The 17,969-nt window shown below is 50.5% G+C and overlaps 1 protein-coding gene across 2 annotated transcripts; it reads right to left on the bottom strand.

Annotated features, from left to right (window-relative positions):
- On the bottom strand, positions 883–9,581 carry UBXN10 (UBX domain protein 10). Of its 2 annotated transcripts, none has more exons than XM_021095475.1 (2): positions 9,280–9,581; positions 883–2,133 (listed from the first exon to the last, which is right to left on the bottom strand). In XM_021095475.1, the coding sequence occupies exon 2, from the start codon at positions 2,116–2,118 to the stop codon at positions 1,276–1,278; it is 843 nt and encodes a 280-aa protein (XP_020951134.1). In that variant the 5' UTR covers positions 2,119–2,133; positions 9,280–9,581; the 3' UTR covers positions 883–1,275. The 2 variants fall into 2 exon arrangements, with proteins under 2 accessions (XP_020951134.1, XP_003127717.1); XM_003127669.3 differs by lacking the exon at positions 9,280–9,581 and adding an exon at positions 7,956–8,174.

Below are 17,969 nucleotides of genomic sequence, written 5' to 3'. Positions count from 1 at the left end.
CTGCCTCCTCTGAGGACCCAGCCAGCAGGGCTGCATATCAGTCCCCAGGGCTCTGTGGTGACCGAGCTCTGGGAAGACAAGGGTCCCCTGCTCTGAATGGTGATTTGGCCACAAGGGGACCGGATGAGACGTGGGAGTCATGCTGAACTCACAGCACAAGGGAACATTGGCAAATATCCACGTCGCCACTTGAGAGTTGGAAGAACAAGACTGTGTGGTCTGCACCAGCTGCAAGTATCGCAGTGACCGGCCGGACGACCGGGCCTCGGGTCCCAGCGCAGGCACATCAAAGTGACACCAGAGTGAGGCACCCTCTCTTTCCAGAGGATCCCAGATCAGAGAAGAGGGGTGCCACCATCCTTATAGGGGAGCCTCAGTGCTCCAAGGAGACACTGGAACTGGGGGTAAAACCACAGACCCACACCCAAATAAGCCAGCGGGAGGTTTGTGCCATTTAAAAACAAAAGATTCCATTACGGACAAAAGCAAAGGACATCTGATTGATGGCACTGGCTTTCCTCAGTTTGGGACACATTTTGTAGCACAGACAGCAGCTACCAAAAAATCATAAACCTTTTCAATCTCCATTAAAAATAAAGTAGCTACTGGCTCATCTGTGCTTGTGGAAAGGATTTACTTTCCAGCTCCTGCATTCCTTTAGAAAGGGTGGCGGACTGGGGATTTGCATTAGCTAAAGACTCATTCTTTCCTCTGAAACCACCTTGCACAAACCCTAATCCCCGAAAAACTCGAGTCACTTGAGCTTGGCCAAGGGGCTGCTCCCAAGATAAGGCCAGCCGCCTGTTTCTTAAAAATGCCTGCCGGAGACGCAAACGCCAGCACAACAGTTCCTGAACCCTGGTTATTTACCAGACCAGAATCTTCTCTGGGAAGTGTTTAATCCTGCATCAAATACAGAAAGGCAAACCACTGGCTTCAGGAGAGTGCAAATTCATTGTAAAGGCTAGCAGGTGCTTCAGAAAGGACCCGAGGAGAAAAGGAGAAGGCGGCCTAGTCACAGCTGTTCCAGCTGGTCACTTGCCAGTTCACTCTGGCGGTGGAGAGAATTTGCCAACTGGGAGAGAATTTTCTTAAGGCACTGGGCACATGTGTAGATTTCACTGCTTCAAAGAAGATGCTCTGAGGGTGAGCGTCTCAAGAGGCACAGCTTCCCCAGGCTCACGTGGCACTTGGAACCAAGGCGCCCTGGAGGCCGTGGCACCCAAGGATACTCCTTGCTCAGAGACCCAGGACCCTGGCTGGGCAGCAGCGGACTCAGGGCCATCCCTCCCTGTCTTCCCGGGCGATGCCCAGCGCCGACCTGTGGGCGATTCCACACTCCTGCAGGGACTTGGTGAGGTCAGAGAAGCGTCTCCGGGGCACCTCCATCGTTTCAATGCTGCAGTGTCGGTAAGTGGCCTTGTTCTTGTGTTCGGCCACAGTGACGACAGTTTGCAAGTCATCGGTTGGCCGGAAGTGGCGAACGAACCTGCGGCCTGACGGTGACCTGACGGCAAGCAGCAGCCTTGGCTCTTGATCTGACGGTTCCTCCAGATCTCCAGCCCCATAGGAGCTTTGCTTCTTGGGCTGCATCACGAACTTCCTCTCCAGGGAACAAGGCCGAGCTCTGGCATCTTCTCCGCTCATCCTCAGGGTGCCTGTCTCCTTGGGGTAAAGACCTTGGAGGCTGCTCCGCTGCAGGGCACTAGTCTTTTTCGAGGTTGTTTCCAGGGCCCCCTGCGCCAGGCTCTTCCTCTTGATGGAAGGGAGGACGGGGTATTTATTGAGGGAAGAGGAGGACCCAATGGGCATCTGCTGCAGCAGCTCCGGGATCTCATCGGGAGCCCACTGGTTGGGAGACTTGGGTGTGCAGGCTCCTGGTTTCTGGCTGCTTGGTGACTCACAGGGAATGGCTGGAGGCGGAGACGGCGCACGGCTGGAGCACACCTCCGGGCCCTGGGGTCTGGGCAGACTGGGCCGGGTGCGGCCCTTGGCGGACTTGGGCCTTATGACATGCATGTTGAGCGAGTCCCGCTGCCAAAGGAAGCCGTCAACTGCTGTGCTGACTGCAGTGCTGCATTCGGGGGGGGCTATGTTCACAGGGGCTTCTGTGGCCATTGCTTCTCAAGACCCCTAAGGAAGCAGGAGAAAAGAGGAGGCCACGGTTAGACTTTCTGGGACCTTCTGATTCTGAGCCATTTACTCCCCAGGGGGCCAGAATCAGGACTGGACACGACGTGGGAAACGTGGGCAAGGGGGGCTTCTCTTTGGATTTCTGGCATCTGGAGAAGGGTCCTCATTACAATTCATTCATTCATTTCAGGCATTGGAATATAAGCCCTTGCAACTGAAATGATTACAGTGAGGAAACCCTGGCATTCCATCCACATGTAAATAGATAATTTCAAAGAGCAATAACTGCTCTAAGGAAAATAAAATATTACACCAGAGGGTGACCAGGGGAGGGAACAATTTCTTATTCTTAAAGGTGGGAGGTTGCTTTAAGCCGAGAGACCAGAAAGATGAGCAGGAATAAGCCCTGTTACGATTGAGAGCAGGGGTCAGCTAACTTTTTGTAGAAACAGTTGTGGCTTTGGGAGCCACCTGCTCTCTGATCCAACCACTCAACCCGCCCCTGCAGCATAAGACAGACATGCAGACAATAGGTGAACAGAGGAGGGCGGCTGTGTGCCCATGCAACTTTCTTTACAAAGACAGGGTGGGCCAGGTTTGCCCCTCCTTGACTAGGAGGAAAGCTTCCTGGTGAGGGAAGAGCCAGGGCGGGTCCCAGGCAGGAATCTGCTGGGCCACAGTGTGGGGAGCCCTCCCCAGGGGGGGCCTCTGCCACCCTACGATCAAAAGATTATCTCAAAAGCACAAGAGTCACCCCGTGGTCACTGGGCAGGGAAGCCAAGCTTCACTTGAGAGCTGAGAGGTAGGCCCACCACTCACTTGCCCTCGGCTCCAGAGCTTCCCGCCACAGACAGCAGACGGCTGGGCCCTGGAATCAGGGGACGAGGCCCCCTCGGTGAACCCCAGGTTCCCTTGCTCCCTCCAGCCTGTCCTTCCTCTTTTCACATCACCCGTAGCCGGCCCTTGCTTTTTTTTCCTCTTCACCATCTTTTCATGCAACCTCGCTAGTTGCTCTGCTCAAATCTCTTCATGCAAGACCCCTCCACTGCCCTCACTTTGTCATCGGGTGGGGGGCAGAGGGAGCAGGACCCCACTGCTGATCCCGCCTGTTCCCAGCCCAGCTAGAACGCACAGGCAGGCACCTGGCTTCTAGGCTGGGGGCCCGCAGTCCCTCCCTGTCAATGGCCAGACAACACCTATCTTCGGCTGCGTCTGTCCCTACGACTCTCCTCCACCCATGTGATGCGAGTGTATAAGCGAACAGGGGTGGCTGTGTGCCCAGAAAACGTCCCTCGTGGACACTGACAGTTGAATTTCACATCATTTTCATGGGGCACAAAGTACTCTTCCTCTTTTTATTTTTTTCAACCATAAAAAGTGTAAAAGCTATTGTTACTCACGAGCCACGCAGAAATGGTAGTGTGATCTGGCCTGTGGGCCATGGTTTACCAAACCCCATCCTAGGCCAACCCCAAAGGGGACTCTGGGCACTCACTAATTCTACAGGTGTGTGAGCCAGAAGGGCAGAGCCAATGCCCAAGGCCACCAAGCCAGCCAAGAGCAGAGCCGGAAGAGAACCCAGGTTCTCAGGACCAGGCTTGGCTTCCCCGTCAGCACCTCCCTCCCTCTGCTTTAGCTGTTGACATGTGTCTTCCCATCACCCTGTAAACATGCTAAGGGCCCCTGTGTTTGGATCCCCCACTCGCTGTGCTGGGGAGCTCTGCGTGCTAATGAGGTCACACAGAAGCCACGTTCTGAAGCAGAGCGAGAGGCATGAGCGAGTCTCCTGCAGGCCTGGAGCTGCCAAACCAGTCCCCTCCTTTTCCTGGCCTCCTCATGAACATGGTTACTATCTTTTAAATTTTTTTCTTTTTTTCTTTTTTGCGACCACACCTACAGCATATGGACATGCCCAGGTAGGGGTTGAATCAGAGCTTGCAGCTGCTGGCCTCAACCACAGCCACAGCAACGTCGGATCTGAGCCCACGTGCACCTGTGCAGCAGCCTGCAGCAACACTGGATCCTTAACCCACTGAGCGAGGCCAGGGATCCCACACACATCCTCACAGAGACAGCTTTGGGTCTGTAACCTGCTCGGCCACAGCGAAGACTCCAACAGCATTACTGTTACCTCTTCTTCCCAGCCCCTGGTTTCGGCCTTCCCAGGATACTGCAACGTCCTGGGCTCCGTGCCTCCCTCTGAATCCTGACCACCGCTGTGACGATGACTCTCCCCCTGGCAGCCTGACCAATAGCTTCCCAGAGCCTTGTGGGCCCCCAAAGGCAGCATGTTTGGGAGCAAAGGACACAAGACCCAGTGTTGTAAGACCTGGGTTCTATTTCAGGTCCTGCTGAGTTCCAGCGGGGCCCCTGGGGTAGTCAATCCACCTTACTGGTTCATCACTTTCCTCATCTACAGAATGAGCTGTATGGGAGTTCCTGTCATGGCGCAGTGGTTAACGAATCTGACTAGGAACCATGAGGTTGCAGGTTCGATCCCTGGCCTTGCTCAGCGGGTTAAGAATCCGGCGTTGCCGTGAGCTGTGGTGTAGGTCACAGATGCGGCTTGGACCTGGCATTGCTGTGGCTCTGGCGTAGGCCGGTGGCTACAGCTCCGATTAGACCCCTAGCCTGGGAACCTCCATATGCCGCGGGAGCGGCCCTACAAAAGGAAAAAAACAGAAACAAAACAAAACAAAAAAACACAAAAAAAACAGAATTAGCTGTATGACTGGGAAAACATTATTTAACTACCTCTCAGCATCAGTCTCCTTACCTGCAACGTGAGGCTAGTAACAGGAAATGATGTAGGAGAGCCGGAAGCACCGGGCTTGGTGCAGAGGAAAGGCTTAATTCAATGGTCAAGGTTTTTCTGATTTTTGGTTTTGGTTGTCTGTTTGTTTAGTGCTTTCAGTAATTTTAGGCCCCAAGGTCTCACCTGTTGCTTCAGAGCGTTTCCCCAGTGTGTCTGCGGTGGGTTACCTCTAACCATCGAACACACACCTGCCTGGCCCGGTGCACGGAAATGCTGGAAGGTTGACGCCAATGAGCTCCTGCCTATGACACGGTCTCAGCAAATGCTAATACAGTCCTTCTAACCCCACACATTCATCTCACATTTGCCTCACATTTACTGGCTCCAAGCCGCCTTCATTGCGCCATCCTGAGCAATGCAATTCCAGCCCCTCGGCTCCCTGTGCAAAGATGCCCATTCTGCACATATTATCATTATTACCTAATTTAATTTAATCTATGTATTTATTTTTGTCTTTTTAGGGCCGCACCCCTGGCATATGGAGGTTCCCAGGCTAGGGGTCGAATCGGAGCTGTAGCCGCCGGCCTATACCACAGCCACAGCAGCACAGGATCCAAGCCGCATCTGCGACCTACACCACAGCTCATGGCAATGCCGGATCCTTAACCTACTGAGCGAGGCCAGGGATTGAACTGGCATCCTCGGGGATATGAGTCAGATTTGTTTCCACTGTGCCACAACGGGAACACCATTATTGCCGAATTTTAGAGTGTATCTCTCTCCTCACCACTACAACCTCAACCAAACACAATACCCCTGTGGATTCCGGAAGCCCTCCTCAGTTCAAAGTCTGCCCTCTCAACTGAAAGGCCTCCGTGTTGGCTCCGTTCTGCTCACAGGCCGAGTCTTTCCACACTCCCGTTCCCCCAGTCGAGTCTTTCACATCCAGTCTGGCTGCTGGGAGTCCGGGAGCCTTCTCCTCAGGAGCCTTCTCCCTGGCATCAAAAAAGCCTGCCCAGCTCCTTGTTGATTTAAGCTATTTTCTGATCAACTGTGAGGAATGTGGGGCTATGTTCCCCCCTGGAATTTTCGTCTCGTTCTCAAGTCTTGCACTTGTCATGAAGCAGCTCCGCCCTAGAACTCAGGGTGGCACCCAGGTCCCAACTGTCCAACTGTTCTGCCAAAGAGAAGCTCAGCTGGTAAACCACCTCCCCCTCTCTGCCCACCCTTCCCCCTCAAGGAACAGACTATTAATTCGCCACAGCTTCGACAGAATTATCACAGACTTGGCTCCTAACTCCCACACATGCCTGGGGAAGGTTTAACTGTCAGTAAGTTTGGTAACTTAGAAACCTCTTCCTCAACAACTTTGATGAGGAAAGTCATGTGTTCTCCCCGGCTCTCTGCTGGATTATTTTTAACAGGAAAAATCGAGTATGTGCATGCACTTTCCATACCTTTTGGTACTATATAATTATCCGTGTTCGGGGGGTGTCACATTCAAGGCACCCTGATCATAAGATAACATGACTGCGAACCATCTCAGAGAAAAACCTCAATTATGACTAATTCCGCTAAGCCCACTCATGGTTATTTAGAGACTAACACCTCCTTCAGGTAAAAGCGTTCCATCGAACCTGCTTTCATAACCCGCTACCTCCTCCTGAGTGCAGGGACCATCTGTTACATGCAGGGCGCACCGACGCTCCCATGGGGGGTGGGGCGGGGAACAGGTGTGTGGGGACCTGAGCCAGCTGCGCCTTTATCTTAACACCTTGGGTCTCGAACTCTTCCTGCCGGCCTCAGCCGAGGAAGGCTTCTGCCGCGCCCAGTAGCATCCCTGCCCGGCTCATCCTGCCACCTTTAGGCCTGGCAGATGCTCAACCGCAAAGTGATTTGCAAAGTGATTTGACAAGATTTGGGCGTAGGCTTCCATCAAGCTGCCAGTTGAATAGGCAAGTGGCCTGTTTACTTAAACATAATGGCTGCACCCCAGAGGCCTGCCAGGAGTCAGGAAACAAACACGGATAACTGTTCCCAAGGAACTGCCAAAAGGGCAGGTGCCCATTCCTTAAGATTAATTGCCAGATCAACTGGGAAAAAGGAGAATGTGATAGCAGAAGCGAAAGCCATATATTCCCGCTTTCCAAAGGCGCTCGCCTCCCACCATGGGGTCAGACTCTGTCCCCCCCCATTTCACTCACAACCCAAATCTAAACCTACAAGAAATGCAAGAAAATATAACCACCCACATACCATCTGCTGGTACCTACCAAGAATGCTTACATTTGAATTGGTCTTTTAAAAATGTTTATCAGTTAATATATCCCCTGCCCATCACCTCCCCTCCTTGTGAGGCTTTTAGGATGAAGATGCTCTGAAGAACCAAGATGTTAGTTGGCCTGAGAATGAGAAAACTTTGGTACCATTCCCGGTTGTACCCAGGACTAATGATTAGAACATACACTGTCCTGTGCTGAGTTCCGGGGAGTGGAGAAATTGGATCACAAGCCACCAAGTGATCAAAGGTTTGGAAAAGGAACTGGGGATGATTCCAACAGCAGCGGGGAGGGGCTGGGAGAGGTACTGGCAGCTCTAGAAGGAAGCAAGCTCAGGCAGGAGGAGGGAGGTGGGAGGAGGGGCAAGAAAGAGCCTCTAGAAAGTGAGTTGACTTGGGTGAAAGATCACTGGTCTGGGAGAGGCTCCGCTCTGGTTCTGGTCTCTGGTCTCTCTGTGTGATGGGACGTCCCCTTGACCCTCTCGGTCTCTGTCCGGTCTGTACTGCCAGCCAGGAGGTCACGGCCCAGCGCTTTCCTAGGCTCCTCGGCTTCCGCAGAGCCCGGGAGTTGTTCTTGTCCCACTCTGGCAACGGTGAGCTCTGGCCGGGCTGGGTTTGCCCCTGGGGATTAGCCGCTTCCCTCCAGGCCCCTGGACCGTCTGCAGGGGTTCGCCCCCAGGGGAGGCCCGTCGGGGCGACGTGACACAGGATTAGGGTCTGGCCTCTCTCGGGCCCTCCCAGGACCCCGGGAGGCCAAGGACAGGACCCGCGGGCAGCGGCCACGCTCACCTCGCAGCAATGCTCCATCCGCCACCGCCACCGTAGCTGGGTTCAGTCCCGCTGGTAAACAGCCCAGGTCTCCCGGGCAACCGCGCCGGGGGTGCTTCCGGTCTGACCGGAACCGGCCAGGCTGCGGTGGGTGGGGGCTGGGCCCGGGGCTGGGGGCGGGGGCCTTAGGAGGAGAAGGGAACCGGGGTCTGACCTCGCCATCCTCCTCGTCTCCTCCACTCGCCTGCCTCGATCCCTGTCTCCTGGGACAGAGGGCCTCCAGGGGGAGGCAAGCCCTGGGGACTGGGGGGAGGGGGTGTCTCCAACCCCTTTTGTCTCTTGTGACCTTGGGTCAAGCCCTGACCCTCTCAGTGTCCCTGAATTTTCAGATGAAGCTCCTGGACTGACTGATGCTCGCAAACCTGGGAATCTGAGTGGCTGCTTGTAGGGCAGCTGTTTGGGTCGGGGACTTCTCCTCTGCCCTCGGTGCAACCCTTCTGCACCAGTTCCCCTCATTTCCACATCAGCCCCCCACTCCAGAGCCACATCGGAAACCTAGTCATCAACGACATCTGCCCCTGCTTTGACCCTCCTGACCAGGCCCTCTTCTACTTCCAGCAACTCCAGCCATTTCAACCATGTTTTTCTTCCAACACCTTCCAGTGGCTGTCCACTGCCCTCTGTCCTTTCTCTCTACCTGTTAACCTACTTCTTCCCTGCTCTGTTAAGTCCTAGCTCCATTAGCTCAACTGTTCTCTTGCAATAATCCTTTCCTTGTCTTGCTGTCTTTCTATCACCCCCTCTACCTGATGAAACCCCAACCAGCCCACCTACACCAAGGTACTGATGTAGTGGAAACATGTGGTCTCCAACTTCAATTGGACCCTCAACCCCACACAGAAATCCTTCCACTTTCCCCAGCTCAGTTTTGACTCCTTTCTCCTCGGTGTCTATTGCAAACCTTGTCCTCTCTCCTGAAATCTCTCACCTGTCCTGGTTTCTCCTGCTGCTCAGAAGATGCCCTTACTTCCCTCTTCCAAGAGGAAATAGAAGCTATCATAGGGAAACTTTCTCAGCTTTCTGCTCTTCAAACCTGCCTACCTGTGTCTCCTTGCTTTCCTTCCTCCCTCCTATTCTAACGGGAGGGGATCCATCCTCTCTGTTCTGTCCAAGATTGACTGCTGCTCCAGGGTGGCCCTGAAGCCTGTTCCCTGCCATGGGCTCACACGTGTACACACCCTCGTCATACTCCAGGACCTTTGTTCCCCCTGTTTACTCTGCCTAGAAGATTCTTCTCCCCTCCCCCAACCCCTCAGCCCCTTCTCTTTGCCTAACGCCCACTTACCCTTCAGATCCCAACTTAATAGATGAGCATTTTCTTCCAAGATGGAATTAAGGTAGCTTCAGAAGGAGTCCTAACTGGACCCTTTATCTGCCGGGCACTGTTCTAGACCCTTGGAATTTGCAGAGGCATAATGAGGGACTGCATCAGTAGAAGATGATGTTAGCAGACATTCAAGAACCAGGTCATCAGAGGAAAGAATTCAGAATCACTACCTAGCATGGTGGCAAAATATTTGCTCTCTTGTCTATCCTGACACATGGACACAGGATCGTAATAGAGCACAGTTCGGACCCTCCTGCAGGATGCTCATGATTGGCTGAGAGGACAAGTCACATGAGCCTAAGGAATTACCCATCAGATTCTTTTCAGTACAGTTTGAACCCAGGGCGGAACAGCAGCTCAGGCTGGACGTGATTATGTGCCAAGTGATTGGTAGGGACAGGGAGGTCTCTGGAGGCCAGGGACAGAGGGAGTGGTTTCAGCAGCAGTGTTTCTGATCGGTGGAAGCTGCTGGTGAGGGCCTGGGCTGGGCAGGCCTCCTGCTGGGGTCACCCCCTCACCCACCCTGGACATCTAGGGAGGCATCTAAGGACCCAAGAAGGTGCAGGAGGTAGAGGTTTTAGAAGCTGCTGGTTTTGCAGCTCTGAGCTGGCGGCTTCCTTGCTTGTAAATGACTCTGTCAGGAATATCTAAGCAATGCTCCTCAGCTCTTTAACGCCCACCCCGAAAAGATTAAAGTGGATTCTTTGTCAGCTATTTTAATATCACCTAAGAATTATGCAATCTTTTGGAAAAATCAAATCGGCTTCTCACCCCGTTGGTGTGTGTGAGTGTGTTTGTGTGCGTGGCCGCGTCCCGATGTAGGCACACAGTGACACGATGCTTATGCTAGGGTCTGTTTAATATTCAGCAGCGTGTGCCTTTGGCTCCCACGTACTGTGGAATGCACAGCCCTAAGGGGAAGCTGGAGGGAAAGAGAGGAAGCCGGCCAGGGGATGGCTGCACCTGCCTGCTCTTTATAGAGAGAGCGGGCTCTGCTGCCTTTGTCTTCCCTCCTTCTTCAAAGAGGATGTCTTTTAAAGGATGATCCCTGTAATGCCAAGTCGCTGGCACACGTACAAAGTAGATTCTAAGTAAATGTGGCTAGAGGTCACTGGCCTGCCACCTTAAATGTGGACTCACTTTCTTTCTAGGCATATGTCTTTCTCTACTCCCCAGTTCTCTCCCTGGGGTCCAGCCAGCTTGTTCTCCAAATAGGCTCTCAGTTTTTTCATTTCCAGGGTCTTTGCACATGCCCGCCAGATCCTGCTCCCTTCCTTGCAGTTAATCCCAACTTACTGATTCTTGAAAGCCCATCTTAAAAATCACCACTTTCTTGAAGGTCTTCCTGACCATACTCACCACCTCACCGCCCCCCCCCCCGTGTGCGCGTGCACATACGCGCGCGCGCGCACACACACACACTCACTCGTGTGCTTTATCTGACCCCTTTTGGTCTAGTGGAACGTGCCCAAGATGGCACCGTGGATTCTCACTCCGTCAGTTTCTCGAATCTTCATGACTCTCCTCCTTGCCAGTGCAGTTGTAGAGTATATTGAACCTCAGGGCTCTCCAGCTTAATGAGCAGCAGAGCAGTTTGAGAACCCCAGTCCCACTGATTCCAAAGCCCACCCTGGACCCCAGTGCCCCATCTCCCACCCCGGCATTCCCACCTGGCACTTGACCTGTACCTGCCTCTTGCGCTGGTCATGGGGCTGCAGGCATGACGTCTGGAGTCAGGACTTGAGTTTGAATCCCAGCTCCACCACTTGCTGGCTGAAGACCCTGAGTAACTGCTATAACTTCTCCAGACCTCGGTTTCCACATCTGTAGAATGGAGATGATAGGGATTGGATGGTTGTGAGGGTGGATGACACCTAAAGGTCTTAGCGGAGTGCCTAGTAAGTGCGTGGTGACGGTGAAGTTCATTGTCCTACTGTTCTCATCTCACAGTGCACATCTCCTTCAGTAGGTTATGAGCTCCCTGTGGGCAGGAGCTTGCCTGTGTCTGAGTCTCCTGCTTGGTCCACACTGTGCCTGCTATGTGGTAGGTGCTTAGCAGGTGAGAATTAATGATAATGGTGATGTGGATGGCACAGCTGGATTGTCCATGAGAGATCCTGCAAGCTGCCAACTGGTACCCTCCAAGGGTATGTGGCTTGAAGTCTAAATGGCCTCTCCGAGGGCTGGGCTGAAGGCAGGAGCTTCAGTTTCTTAGCAGCTTATCCCCAAAGAACAATTAGCCTCTTTTTGAACTAGCAACTTATAGATTTCGGAGTCCCCATGTCCTACTGTGTTGGCCCTCAGTCCCATTAGACCTGTCAATTGCGATCATGGATAACCTTCAGGGAAAAGGTAAGCTGGGTGGATCCTCTGGTAAAGAGGCCAAAAGGCTGGCACAGTTCGTCATGCCGCTTAACGAATCAGCTTCTTGAGAGGAGTGCAGGAGAGAAGTTTCCAGATAATGAAATTCACCCCTCGAAGTACAGCAATTAAAAAAAAAATTATTTCCCCATATTATTGGAAAACCTCCAGAAGTGTATTGCCAACTTCCCAGTGTCCTTCAGTGAAACATATCAAACATAGTAACTCACCTTGGCTACTGTTGATCAAGAGCTTTCGCCATCAGGGACTTGTTGAATCTTGCTGGCAATCCGTGGGGGTGGTGGTGGTGGGGGCAGGATTATTGCCTCCACCTCCAGATGAAAACACAAAGGCTCAGGGAACAACAGTGGCTCTGCCAGGAAGTGGCCGTCTCTGCACAATGCAACCTTTTCTCAGTGCCCAGAGGTCAGTCCCTGCGCTGGAGCCATCTGCCCAGCACTCCACCGCTTGCTACCATTTCAATCGGTCCCCTCTCTCCCTCACCTTCCTACTAAGAGCAGCCACTCTTTTTTCAGACCTGTTCAACTTCCAGGTCTGAGAAAAAGAGGTTGATACCTTGCTAGAATTTCGTCTAAAATAAGAGCATACAAACATGTGTCTGGAGGCTTGGGGTCATCTTTGCTTTCGTTTCCCCAGCTGTGTTTTGGGTAACTAAGATGCTTGTCACACCAACCCACAGGTAAGCAAGAGAAGTGGTGAGGGGTTAGGGGTTGCTGTCTTGGAGTCAGACGCACCTGGACTAAGTCCTGGCTCTGTCAATTTGCAGGGCAAAGTACCTAACCTCTGCCAGTCTCTAGTCCCTCAACCATGACCTGGGCTTGATCATCTCTGCCTCTTTGGGAGGATTCAAAGAGGATTCAAGGTGGTTGTCCATGCACCATGCTTAACCCCATTCTGGTCCTCCAGGCATTGTAGTTTTGTGTTCATTTCTGCGACTTGAAGCATGATAGGACTCTAATCATTCCTTCATTCCTCAAATATTTACTCCTGCCTCTCTCTCCATGCCTAGTTCTCTTTATCTACAAAAGGAGGATCATAGCAGTACTTATCTAGCTGGGGGATATGAGAACTTAGTGAGTATATGTGACGTGCCCAGAAACTGTGCACGGTAGAGTATACATGTGATACACATCTTACCAAACGTCATTGTCTTTAGTGCTAGTTTGTACCAGGCAGTGTGCTGCTTAGACTTGAGGTGAACAACATAGAATGACCTTCCTGACTCGTGGATCTTGCAGGCTCTTGGCTGCTTATTTTCTCCATGAGGAAAAAAGCCAATCGACGCTTCATCACTGTCCACGGAAGATGAATGCGTGGGTCTGAGAAAGGAGCTCTTACGGACCTGCCAACTTGTTGGCTGCTGTCCTAGAGGCTGACGTAGGAGTCATGGCCTTGCCCCCTAGCGTGTCTCCCCCTCATCAAGTCTCCGGCCTCTGCCCTGTCCTCTTGGCTTTGATTCAGCCTGTGCCAAAGCTCCCACGAGCAATTAGTCAAAAGGAGAGAACCATGTCTGCCTTGCCTAAGTCACAGCTATGTAGGTCAGTGTCTGTGAAAAAGCTGAGTAACCTTCAAATGCCACACAGGCAAGAGATCTGGGCTGGGACCCCGGCCAGGTCATTCAGGCCCCCCTCACATGCTTCCTTCTTTTTGGAGATGAGTCCACTGCTCCTTCCTCTGAGCTCAAAGGCATTGATTGGCACGACCAGTAGAGCAATGCTTGTCACTCTTCACGGACTTAGCTTGGCCTCCCAGGACACAGACTCTGAGATAGAGAAGTGCGTCGCCAGAGGCTCCCTGGAGAGACACCTGTGGGACGTGAACAATGCAAGACGGGGGAGAGGGAGAAGCCGACACACAGAGGCAGTTGCTGAGGCCACATCTGGTCCCCCAGGAAGCTCTGGACCTGGGATGGCCTTTCAGAGCTGTCTTGACAAGGCAAGGGGGGCTGGTGGCCCTTTATCTTTTTTTTAATTGAAGTATAATTGACATGTGAACTTCAAGTGTACACCATAGTGAGTGACAAAATATACTATGAAACAAGCACCACATAAGGCCATTAACCATCTGTCACTATACAAAATTATTACAGCATTACTAACAACATTCCTTATGCTGTATATTGCAGACCAATGACTTTTTTGTTGTTGTTGTCTTTTGTCTTTTGAGGGCCGCATCCGTGACATATGGAGGTTCCCAGGCTAGGGGTTGAATCAGAGCTGTAGCCACCGGCCTATGCACAGCCATAGCAACGCAGGATCCGAGCTGCGTCTGTGACCTACACTACAGCTCATGGCAACGCCAGATCCTTAACCCACTGAGCAAGGCCAGAGCTTGAACCCGCGACCTCATGGTTCCTAGCCCATGACTTATTTTATAACTGGTAATCTGTACCTCTTAATCCCCTTCACCTATTTCATCAGACCCCTCCCTCCCCTCCTCCCCTCTGGCAACCACCTGTTTGTCCTCTATATCTGTGACTCCATTTCTGTTTTATTTGTTTGTTTTGTTTTTTTAGCTATCACCTTTAAGTGAACTCATATGGTATTTGTCTTTCTCTGTATGACTTATTTCACTTGGCATAATACCCATTGGGCTCATCCATGTTGTTGCAAATGGCAAAACTGTATTCTTTATGGCTGAGTAATATTCCACAGAATATATATTTAATTGTATATATATCTCACATCTTTATTGTCAGTGGACGCTTAGTTTGCTTTCATATCTTGGCTATTATAAATAATGCTGCAGTGGATATAGGGGTCCCTATGTCTTTCTGAATGAGAGTTTTGTTTTCTTTGGATAAATACCCAGAAGTGGAATTGTTGAATCATATGGTAGTTCTTCTTTGAATTTTTTGAGGAAACACCATATGGTTTTCCACAGTGGCTGTACCAATTTACATTCCCACCAACAGTTCACAAGAGACCCCTTTTCTCAACATCCTGGGGGTGGCCCTTTAAGTCGCCACCTCGGCCAGGGGCTACTCACTCTCCACCCCGACCCCTGCCATCCCCCCAGCAAGGTCACTTCCTTTGACCAGACAGTCCCTGCAGCAGAGGCAATTTCAGGTGAGTGAGTGTCAGGAACAGCTGATGTCCCATCCCTTAAAGGGGACCTGCTAGAGACTTTGCCCAGCATTCAGGAAACAAGGAGAGCCAAACATAGAATTGCTATGCACATGGGGCTTTTAATCTATATATGGTCTAAATTTACCTATTTGGTCTCTCCACCCAGCTTGGAGTCTGTCCCCAGGCCGGGATCTTGTCTCATTAGAAAAACATACAGTTGGTGTTTCGTAAGAGTCTGTGCTAGCTCATTACTGGTACTGTACCCAGGTCCCTTTCTTTGTCTCTCCAAAGTGTCATCCCCTACTCTTTTGAAAGATATGAGTCCCTTCATCATTGGGCAAAACCATCATGGTTATTTTTTCACACTCAAAAGAGAAAAAGAAAGCCAGCCTGGAAAGATGGAACCTCATTTAAAAACATCCCTTGCAGCATCTGAAGTGAAAGCTGTCTGGGACCAGGCCTGGTCAGGGCTCAGCCTCGCAGCATCCACCAGAATCTTGCCAGGGAGGGCAAAAATAGCAAAGGCACCTGATGACCCCTCCTAGGATGCTGCAGCAGGACCCTCATTTTGCAATTTTCCTGGAAATTTTCTAGCTGAAGCTCTCTACCTGCCAAACCCTCTAGGCTCCATTGAGCTATTGTTCATTCACCAAGTCCTGGCGTTATCAGATTTAGCCTGATTTTTGAGGAGGAACATTAAAAACCCCTTGTATTTAAAGACAGCAGTTGACCAGTCAGTGGGGGTTCCACATAAGGTGTGGGACCCTGAAGCCACGTTACCTTTTGCTGTCCTGTGGGAAGTGTGTGTGCTACATACGCCATTCCCATTGCTATTGCTGATACGAAGGGTGTGTTCTCCTGGACAGCATGTTATAGTGCCCAGCAGTTTTACTTGCATTATTTCAGTGGGTCCCTACAAGTCTGTGCAGCAGGGGACTGTGTGAGCAGGAGGAAGTTATCCAAACTCTCTGGGCCTCAGCTTCTTCACCTCTAAACTGATGAAAAGAGCCTCTCAAGTTATTGGGAGAATGAAATAATGTCACACTCATGAAGCCCTTAAAGAAAATTGCACCTGACATTTACTCATTTCTTTTTTTTTTTTTTTTTTTAGCAAAGAATTTACTTTATTAGAAATAAAATTAGGAACTCCCGTTGTGGCTCAGCAGTTAACGAATCTAACTATGAGGATGCGGGTTCGATCCCTGGCCTCACTCAGTGGGTTAAGGATCCAGCGTTGCTGTGAGCTGTGGTGTAGGTCAAAGGTGCAGTTCAGATCCTGCATTGCTGTGGCTGTTGGTGTAGCCTGGCAGCTACAGCTCTGATTCGACCCCTAGACTGGGAACTTCCATCTATCAACCCTAGGCTCTAAATAGAAAAATATATAAATAAATAAATTAATTAAAATAAATTCTTGGGATGCAGTGATCTGCTAAGTGGTTTTTTTTCTTTTTTTTAAAAAAATTGAAGGGTAATTGATTTATAATGTTAGTTGCAGGTGTACAGCAAAGTGATTCAGTTATATACACACACATATATATATTCTTTTTCAGATTCTTTTCTGTTTTAGGTTATTACAAGATATTAACTATGGTTCTCTGTGCTATGCCTTGTCATTTATCTATTTTATATATAGGAGCATGTATCTGTTAATCCCCAACTCCAAATTTGTCCTTCCCCCGCCTTCCTCTTTGGTAACCATAAATTTGTTTTCTATGTCTGTGACTCTTTTTCTGTTTTGTAAATAAGTTCATTTGTATCTTTTGTTTCCCCTAGATTCCAACTAATTTCTTAATAAATAGTTGAAATTACTGATAGGCAGTTTTAGTCTCACTCTTCAGGAAAGGAAACAGAGATTTAGAGGAGTTCAGTTTATGCATAAGGTTCCAGAGTAACAGGGAGAGAAAACAAAGGGGAGTGCCTTGAAAATGGTTAGACTTTCCCTCGTTGCGTTTCCGTCACGAACCACATAGCATTTGCCTGTGAACTTGGGAACAGAGGAAATACTGACTCCTCAAAAGAGGAAAAAAAAAAAAGAAAAAAATGAAGGGACCGTGTTGCCAAAGAAAGAAATTAAAACAACAACCAACTTGCATTTTTCCAACAATTGAACGCCTCTTATCTTTATATTTAGGCCTAAATACCCGAGGGGGTATCCTATGCAGAGGTAATTAGGTTTGAAAAAGATCTCTTTGCGCTGAGCCCTCCCCTGAGGGTTTTTGAAGGCTTGTGCTGTGGCTGGGGGTTTCTCACATCCATGGTGGTTGGTGGATGGTGGATGGTTTCACACCCTCATTCTGGTTATTTCTCCCCACGCAGAAGTTCAGCTGGCAGAGCCCTTGAAAGCAGAGGAAGGCGTGATTATACTGCCTTGGACCCCCTGGTCTCCCCGGGAATGAAGGTCTTTGGGGTTCTCGTGGTCTTTGCCTCCTGTCGTAAGCAGTAACAGCTGTGAGAGCTCCAAGCCCCTGTCCTCCTGTCTGTGTGTCCGTGGCCCCTCTTCAGGTGGCATGGTGGGAGGGGGGGAGGCAAGTCGGGTGTCCCTCAAAACAGCATCAGCAGGGGAACAGGTCCCAGCCAGAGTCCTCCAGCTTCTGATTCTTCTGCAAAATGGGTTGATCCTGAGCCTGGGATCTCATAGGACGTCTAGGAAATCAGAGGTTGCTAATCATTTGCCGAGAGAGAGGGCAATTGACTGTTCATCACTCATACCATTTAGGAGTCTTTTTTTTTCCTTTGGATGCTAGTTGCCTTTATTTAAAGTCGTGTGGGTTCTAGAACAAAACACGGCCATATGTCTAGCTAACCTAGGAATGATTGATTCTCATCAGAAGGGCATCCTTAAGGTGACTGATGGAATAATTAGTAATTATAAGTCAACGCTACCAGGAGATCAGATTACATACCTCTGCAAAGTAAAAAAGAGCTTACCAGGAAACAGTGTTGGGTCCGTTGGAAAACTCTTTGACTCTTTGGTTTGATTTGTTGCGTAGAGATTTGCTCAAATCCATTGTTCTATCTGTCTCAGCTGTGAAGCAATAACTTTTGGATCCCTAAGTCAAAATGACAAAAATGGGGTTCCCAGTTCCCTTAGTGATGAAATTTACAGTTTTCAAGATCATGGTGTTAGAGGTGGGACCCATATATAGAAAGGGCCACTTCTGTAGCCCCCACAGTGTACCCCAAGAGCAATGGCTGAGT

Source organism: Sus scrofa, chromosome 6, assembly GCF_000003025.6.
Source record: "Sus scrofa isolate TJ Tabasco breed Duroc chromosome 6, Sscrofa11.1, whole genome shotgun sequence".
Classification (NCBI taxonomy): Eukaryota; Metazoa; Chordata; class Mammalia; order Artiodactyla; family Suidae; genus Sus; species Sus scrofa.
Note: the sequence above shows the minus strand (reverse complement) of the source record. Positions and strands in the feature narration are given on the sequence as shown.

Bases quoted from the DNA above. Each gene is read 5' to 3' on its own strand.
- UBXN10 (XM_021095475.1), bottom strand. From the start codon at position 2,118: ATGGCCACAGAAGCCCCTGTGAACATAGCCCCCCCCGAATGCAGCACT.